Raw genomic sequence first — 8996 nt, 5'->3', positions numbered from 1 at the left:
CCACACCCATGTTTTGGGCTTGCCCCAAACCTGCTGGGTTCTGGACAGCCTTCTCCGAGACAATGTCCAAGGTTGTGGGGGTGAGGTTGAAGCCATGCCCAATAGTGGCAATCTTCGGGGTATCGGAGCAGCCAGGGTTATACATAGGGAAGGGGGCCAACGCCCTCGCTTCCATTATCGCACGCCGGAGAATCCTGCTTGGCTGGCGATTGGCAGCACCACCCAAAGCTGCAGACTGGCTCGCTGACCTCTCGGAATTTCTCCACTTGGAGAAGATTAAGTATGCCATCTGAGGGTCAGAGGGAGGCTTCCTGGATACTTGGGGGCAGTTTGTCGGCCTGTTCCAAAACCTGTTCGAGGCCAGCCACGAGGAGTAAGCTAAGAACAAAAAAAACAAAAAGATGAGGAACCAAAGGACTGCGTAAACTGGGGCGGAGGCGGGAGGAAGACCATAAGAGAAGAGGAAGGGTGCTGAAGCCAAAGGGGTGGGGAATTATAGACCGATCCAGAGGGCAACAAAATGCACATAGTTAAATGAAGGACAAAATAAACCTCTGTACAATAAAGTAAATTAGCACGGGCAAGATAAATGTAATGTATACACACAACTGTCCATAAATAAGAGAAAAGCCAATAAAAAGATTTTCAAAAAAAAATTAGAGGTTGTGAGGGGCAACACACAATCACAAATGTTATTTGTGATTTTGGTTAGAGCTTGATTGGCGAGATTCAAAATATCGGCACAGATATGGGACGTAATAGTGTGGACATTGAAAAGGAAATGAGGTTGGAGTTGGGTGATAGTTTGTAAAGACCAAAGGGTAAAAGGGAGATATTTTGAGGGGGAATGATGACAGCAGCATGGGATAGTAGCCAAGAGGAAATCATTTAAATAAAAATGTCAGTTCGTATGCAAGGTGAAAGGTCAGCATTTTAGTGAGAATTGAGTCAGGAAACAGGAGTTGGATCTTGCGCACCATTTGAGCCCAAAGAGGGAATGAGGAAAGTTACAAAAAAACTAGAGGAAGAAAAGCAGGAGAGTCAACTGACAGGACAGTCTCAATCTTAGTGATAAAGAAATTTGTGAGCTGCTTTCGCTTGTTGGAAGAGAGAGTGGATTGGAGTGAGGTTTTCGGAGATGGTTGGTCATAGAGAAAGGAACCAGGGATCATCTTTGTTCTCCAGGTTGATCCTGCAGCAGTGGCCACTCAAAAACAATATTAGACTATTAGAAGCAGTTATTTTCCTCCAGTTTTAATTTTTCTAAACATTTGGCAAGTTGAATGATGTACGGTGCCCACATAGAATACATTCCCAAGAGGCATTTTAGAGTTGATCACTTGCACATTTCACCATAATTACACAATGTCTGAAATAATGAGTATCATTTGTCGTGAAGTAATCAGACAGTGATTTTCTAGCTACTTTTACACAAGTACAATAAAATTCTTTGATTGGAGGTGAACATTTCTTATACAAGAATCTGCAAGAACATGTAATTACAAAGGATAAAAGGTTCACCACATTCTGCACTTCAGATCTTCTGCTGTAGCATTGTAGAAACTATTCAGGCAGATTGCCTATCAAATGAGTGCAAGTGGTTTGTCATCATGTTTGGTTACCGAATTTGTCAAGTAGGGTTTACCAGAATGCAGCAGGTTGTCGGTTTAATGCACATCATTAATTGCCCTGCTTAAACCAGGGCATTAGATGCAAGATTCAACCAAAAACATTAACTCGTAACACATTATTCTCATTACACATGGTTATAAGACATGTCCTATTTCAAGATACAAACCAATGTCTAATAGGACGCAGCAGGTTCACCAAGACAGGATTTTCATATGCTGTGAAAATATTCTCCAATTATTTTCTAGATCATCTTCAAAAAACACTAGCTCTCCACATAATTATTTGAAGCACAGTAAGAAGTCTTACAACACCAGGTTAAAGTCCAACAGGTTTGTTTCAAATGCTAGTTTTTCAGAGACTCCTTCCTCAGGTGAATCTGTGGCATCTCCACATCATAATTATTTGAAAGTTAATCTTCCCCATCCCCTTCCAAATATACGTTAAAAATGAATTTAATTACACTGTAATTTTAACTTGAAGATGAAGTTTTAAAAAAAAAATTAAGAGTACCCAATTCTTTTTTTCCCAATTAAGGGACAATTTAGCATGGCCAATCCACCTGCCTTGAATACCTTTTTTATTAGTTGAGACCCAGGCAGACACAGGGAGAATGTGCAAACTCCACATGGACAGTGGCCCGTGGCCAGGATCGAACCCAGGTCCTCGGCACCGTGAGGTAGCAGTGCTAACCAATGCGTCATTGTGCTGCCCCCAAGATGACATTTTATATAGCAGCATCGAGTTTCAAACATTCCCTCCATGTCTCTCATTTAATTTACTTCATGATTTGTCCAGCTAATCGTTAAGTCAATTCCAAAAACGTCTAGATAACTGGAATCTACCAAAACTCATTTTAGATGCTAAATTCAATGGAAACAGTGTAGTTCTTTATCACAGAGCACCTAGAGTTAAATTCAAGCTCAAGTTTACAAACAAAATTCTTGAAACAATGCCCTAAACTTACTGCACCACATTACTCTACATCTCACCATTAAGAAAAACACTGAATACATGAGCAAACTAAATAACCTTTTGTAACAAGTATTTAAAGGACATGAAAAAACTTTAAGGATCTGAACATGGCATCAAAAATAAACAGATCTATGAATGCGTCCAACAATGCTGCAGTTTTAATATAAGTCACATGAATTTTAACTTCATTCATGTGCTTTATGGTTTCAATCTTTTCATGGCTCAAGGGCCATCATGTTGAAAGCACTTGAATATTAAAATGAAATTTAGACAGTACATTCTATACAAGTTTCAGATGATTGTTTGTCATTTAAGAGTGCAAGGATGAAAATAAAGATTGAAACTTCTTACACAATACCTTTCCTCTGTTTGCATCGATACTTAGCAGGAAGTGCTCTAATGCTTATATACACATTTTTAAAATCAAGTCTCAGCCTGAACAAAGACAATGACATAAAAGTATTTTAAACAACTTTCTACAGCTTAATATAATAAAAACCATGAGCATGTTCCCTTTACAGAAAATATACACCTAACAGAATATTAAGGTAGGTATGCCAGGTATGTCATGAACCTGGTTTCAAGTATGGATGATCCACACACATATATATGGATTTTGGTCAGCAGCAAGCAGTAATGCTGACCTAAAAATAAGTTGTCCGCATTGATACAGCAATATCGGTGTTGTTGATTTCTCCTTTCCTGACTTTAGTTTGAATTTGGTGTTAAGTCAAAAGATCTTCAGGTATCCAGCAGTCAAGTCGTCAAGTGGGGTAAGCAGCCAATCACATTGAAGTATTCTGATACCAAACCAGGAAGCAAAATGCACCAATTACCCTTCACTTAATTCAATTTTACAGAAACCTTTGAGACATGCGCATAGGTTTCAAATAGACACTGAAACAATTTTTTTAGAAATTTGAATTTTTATAATGGTGAAATCTGACCTCCCACAAATATAAAGTTAGTTTTTCACGGTCAGTGAGGTTTTCCAGCAGCAAGTATTCATGTAGTAAAGCATTAAAAATCCAATTAGGAATCATTCAACAAGATGCACCATTTTCAAGGGATTATACAGCACAATACAGGTGTAAAGGACAAATCCGTGTCAGTTCAGTGAATCCTATTTGATTGCTGTCTGTGGCGAATTCAATAGCGCACCCTATGGAGGAATGCAGAATCGCTGACAGCAACTTCTGGTTTCCCTGCTATTCAATGTGTGAGGACTCCAGAAGTTGCTGAGTGCTTCAGAGAAATAATGAAGGTAAACATTTGACTATCATTACAACAAAATCTGGACAGTTATGTATAAATAAAGAAAAACCATACTTTCGACAGGGTGTTATCAGTGTTGGGGAATAGGACATTTTGTCCTCCACCAACATGAAGTCCCAGATCAAGTATAAGTCATACGCTGGGTAAGTTTCCAGTATAATACAAAAACATACCTAGACTAACATAATAGACACGCTTTAATATTACTGAAACCGCTCCGAACGGGCCACCGTTATGACCTTACACATTTTAGTGACAAATTATTTTTATCCTGTGATCCTCTAATTGATCGGAATTGAGACTGGCTGAATTCTGCACTTAACTTCCACAACCAAAGCTCTGGACTGAAATCAAACTCCGGTCAGTACACTATTCTAATTCATAAAACTCAGCTTCCATCTTTATTTTTATGCAACAAGCTGACATGGGCCTGGATAAGCAACATTGTAACTCATTCACAAGTGCACCATACACACAGTGTTTCTCAAGTCACAGATAATTAATCGCACTGTCCACTTGGACACAAGGCAAATTTGAAGATATTTTGTGGATACTCAAATGTTTGGAGCACTGATAGCAAGGCATTGCTGAGCACATTTTATCACTGAATATTAATATGATCGCAACCATGTCCCATGGCTACTTGTTGGTGAGGCGAGGTCACTTCTTTGCTACAATTTACTATAAGGTTTCCACTTGAAACCATTTGGAAACTGAGTCCAGGTGATGGTTCAATAACTTTGCGAAATCCACGATATTAGAAGTAAAAACTTTGACGAGAGCGAGGGTGAAAATATTTCCACTTTACACATGGAAGCATCTTGACTCTACCAAATGCTCTGACGCACACAACTCAGCATGTTCCAAGGGAGGAAAGTGCCTCTATGCCAAACAGATGGCACACTTCCTATTGACTACATTAGAAAGTAGGAAGTTTTAAGGAAATCTGCAAACGTTTACATGCACAGAAATGAAGGATTGGTAAGCGATTTAAATTTCAAAAAGTGGGAAACTGGGAAAAAGCCACCTGTCCTGAAGTTTCAAAAATGTACTTTTATGTCAATTTATTTTCAATCTTGCGGGGAGAGGAAAGGGATGTGTGTGTGTGTGTGTGTGGTGGGGGGGGGGGGGGGGGGGGGGGAACAAGTCAACCTCTTGATTAAGCAAGACCTAGATTTTTCCAAACTTTTTCCAATCCCTCTATGGCCTCACCCTTCCCAATCTCTGAAATCGCCTCCAGCCCAACAACGCTCCCAAGATATCCTTGCCCTTCAATTCCGACTTCTTGAGCATCCCTGATTTTAATCACTTCACCACTGGCGACCATGCCTTCAGCTACCAAAGCCCCAGGTTCTGGAGTTCTCTCCTTACACTTTCCTGCCTTTGTTTCCTTCTTTAGGAGGCTCTCGAAAACCCTACCCCGACCAGGGTTTTTGGTTCTTTGTCCTAATATTTCATGTGACGGAGTGCCAAATTTTGTTTGATAACACTCCTGTGAAGTGCATCCAGACTTTTTAGTCTACATAAAAGGAGGTATATAAATACCAAGCTGTTATTCATTTGCTTAGATTTAACACATTATTGCAGCCAAATTCAATAGTATGCAACAAGAATTCAGGACAAGCATTCTTTGTAATAATAGTCAGCACAATGTCAAAATGCCATCCATTAAGATGAACAGACAACACGCATGATTCAGTTTTCTAAAGTTTGTGAACAAAAACTCCACCCAACAAGGGAAGAGTTGTGATAATTACACACAGATCATAGAGGAGTGCATTTCATGTTCAATAAACACGTGCCATCTCTTGTCTCCACCATCCGTGTATTAACCAGCATTGTTTTGCATAAATCAACTGGATCAGCTGCTTAAAGTACCTAAGGTAATCAAAGGAGCAGGAAAGTCAACTGATTGACATAAGGCCCATGGAGATTTTTCTTTTGCGAGGCTCAATAGTGTACTTACTTTCACCATCCCTAACAAAAGATGAAGCAAGTTCAAAAAGCACTCCACAGATACAGCCTGATTAAGGGCTAAGATTGCATGATGTTATAATTTCCTTGTTGAGTCAAAGTTGATGCAGCATGATAAGACCCAAATACTGTGGTGTACTTATAATCAGTTTTACTGGGTCCTGGACATTGAAATTACATTTTGTTTCAGTAAATCCAATATTCTGTCAATTCAATTGGTATAGGGGATAACAATGAACTAATCAGTTGCAAATGCCCAAAAATATGATCGAAATTAATTCCGCTTAAATATATACATGTAGTGGGGAAAGCGGTAAGGTGGGTGCAGAAAGTGAATGCTTGATGCAGACCCACATATAAACATGTACTTTATTTTTGTGGTTGTCACCGTGGTGTAATACTCAAAGTTGCTCCATTACATTTTCAAGGAACATATACATACAAAGGTGCAACTTAGGTACATAAATTGATGGGAGCTCAGTTTTGTATGAACTTATCTTGGTATGATCACTGCAAGCCACAGGACTCTGATGTAAATGTACTTGGATGCCCCTTTATAATGGTCACTGTTAAACATGTATGCTTTCAGCTGCTACCTTGTATCAGACCACAAATAATAAATCTCATCACTTGTAAAAATGACAGCAAAAGAAGTCTTCAACATTCTGTCTCACTATTCAACCCCATTCCCAATTCGAAGTGGGCAATACATTTGCAAGAATACAGACTAAACTATGGAATACTGCTGGACAGCACCTGGTCCATTTTGCAGAACTGATCAGGAATCACTTCAGACTTTATCACAACCACGCCTCAGTAAATGATGGGTTAAAAACCACAAACAATATATCGGGAAAATATACACTTAAATAAATTATGTACAGCAAATCTTCATCTCATTTCCAGAACTTTTCCAACTCTTCCAACATGATGGTTAATCTCCCATTTTCACTTTAGATGTCTGAATCAAAAAAATAAAAGGAATTCATTCAATTTTACAGCAATAACTTCAGTAGGTGCTAAAACAAGGTACAATTTTGTAACAATGCACAGAGATAGCATCATCAGCTGTAAATAGATGATTTTTCTAAATTCTGCACTGGTACACAGACAATGGTAATTAGCATTATAGGACATTATTCACTTCCTGACCTGCATTCAACATATTTCAAAACTGAAAGGATTTTAACGTAGAATTTAAAAGGAAAAATTAACCAGTGTCTTTTACAGAACATCTACGCACATTTTCCTCGCATGGAAACAGGTTGCATACATGTAATGGCTTTAATATAAAAAATGTCCCAAGGAGTTTTAGAATCGTAAGCAAAACAATGGATGCTGTGTACAAAGACACATACCAAGAGTGATAGCTAGAAATATTTGTGAAAGGGCCAAGTTTCCAAGGCAGAAGGATGGAGGGACAGAGGAGATTGAGGGAATTTTAACACATGGGCCCATACAACTGCTGACTGCTTCAGTAGCTAGTGGACTCATGGAGGGGTGGAGACCTTTAGTATTGAGAGGATTCAGAGTTGGAGGGGTTGAGTGAGTGGCCATGGAAACACAGTTGACCATCTTACCTGTAGAATGGCCACAATGACTCCAAACAAACCAATGGCGCTGCCAAAAATTTCAACGATCAGGATCTTGACAAACAGGCTGGCATTCTGGGCATCAGCCAGAGCAGCACCACTTCCCACAATACCAACGCAGATGCCACAAAACAGGTTAGAAAATCCCACAGTCAGGCCAGCCCCAAACATGGAGAACCCTAGAAACAAATACAGGGAATTGAGAAATCTACTCATTGAAAACCCAAGTATAACCGTGCAACTAAGCATTGAAAACATTTCATTTGTGGTTTGAATACCTTTTCTGGCCAGCGTACCTTCTGCATTGGCTGAAAGAAGTTTACAGCACACAATTTCAGCCACTTAGCCCATTGTGTCTGCGCCTGCCAGAAAATGGACAGCTAGCCGAATCCCACTTTCCAGCATTTGGTCTGTAGCCCTGCAGGTTACAGCATTTGAGGTGATATCCAGACACCGTTTAAATGAGTTAAGGGTTTCTGCCACCACTACCCTTCCAGGCAGCAGGTTCCAGACTGCAATAACCTCTGGTGGAAAAGGGTTTCCTCATCACCTGTCTAATCTTTCTACCAATCACTTTAAATTTATGCCCCCTAGTCACTGACCTCTCTGCTAAGGTAGTTAGACCATTCCCATCCATTTATCCAGACGCCCCAGTTTTGTGCATCAAGTAAATCTCCCTTCGGTCTCCTCTATTCCAAGGGGAACAACCCCAGCCTATCCAATCATTCCTCCTAGTTGCAATTTCTCAGTCCTGGCAACCTTCTCATAAGTTTCCTCTGAATCCTCTCCAGGGCAATTACATCCCTTCTGTAATGAGGTGACTAGAACTGCACACAATACTCAAGTTGTGGCCTCATAAATTATGCAATTCTAACATGCTCTTGCATTCTGTACCTCAGCTAATAAATGAAAGGGTTCCATCTGGCTTCTTACCCACATCAACCTGTCCAATTACCTTCTGGGATTCACTCCAAGGTGTCTCACTTCCACTACATTTCTCAATTTTGTATTCCTTTGCGTTGTTTGACCTCTCTAAATGCATCACCTGTCAGTTCTCTGGGTTGTAGTCCATTGCCACTTTTCTGTCCACCTCACTAGCCCATTGATATCTTCGAGCAGTCTACAGCAATCATAGAATTCCAATGCAGAAGGAGGCCATTTGGCCCATCGAGTCTGCACCAGCCCTTGGAAAGAGCACCCTACTTAAGCCCACACTTCCACCCTATCCCCGTAACCCAACCTAACCTTTTTGTACACGGAGGGCAATTTCGCATGGCCAATCCACCTAACCTGCACGTCTTTGGACTGTGGGAGGAAACCGGAGCACCTGGAGGAAACCCATATCATAGTCAGACTCTACAATCTCTTGTCTGGCTTCTTCTATAAGATTTGGATACTTCCGGCCCTGGCAGTTTTCCACTTTCAAGGATGCTAACCTCCTTTATACTTTCTCTCTCCCTGTGTTTACCACATCAATACTTCATATTCCTTTTCCTTAACTACAATGTCAACATCGTCCCCCTCTTTCGTGAAGTCTGTGCATAACCAAGA

At 40.2% G+C, this 8996-nt stretch overlaps 1 protein-coding gene across 1 annotated transcript in view; it reads right to left on the bottom strand.

Moving 5' to 3' along the window:
- Positions 1 to 1233: 1233 nt before the first annotated feature.
- atp6v0b (ATPase H+ transporting V0 subunit b) overlaps positions 1234 to 8996 on the bottom strand; it is a 59604-nt gene continuing 51841 nt past the window's right edge. Inside the window, exons 7-8 of the mRNA XM_072510741.1 lie at positions 7434 to 7624; positions 1234 to 6814 (exon numbers count right to left, since the gene is read on the bottom strand). Of these exons, the coding sequence (XP_072366842.1) occupies positions 6788 to 6814; positions 7434 to 7624 (218 nt within the window). The 3' untranslated portion in view covers positions 1234 to 6787. The remainder of the gene's footprint in view (positions 6815 to 7433; positions 7625 to 8996) is intronic.

This window comes from Scyliorhinus torazame, chromosome 7, assembly GCF_047496885.1.
Source record: "Scyliorhinus torazame isolate Kashiwa2021f chromosome 7, sScyTor2.1, whole genome shotgun sequence".
NCBI lineage: Eukaryota > Metazoa > Chordata > Chondrichthyes > Carcharhiniformes > Scyliorhinidae > Scyliorhinus > Scyliorhinus torazame.
The sequence above is the reverse complement of the archived record's forward strand: the minus strand, read 5'-3'. Positions and strand labels throughout refer to the sequence as shown.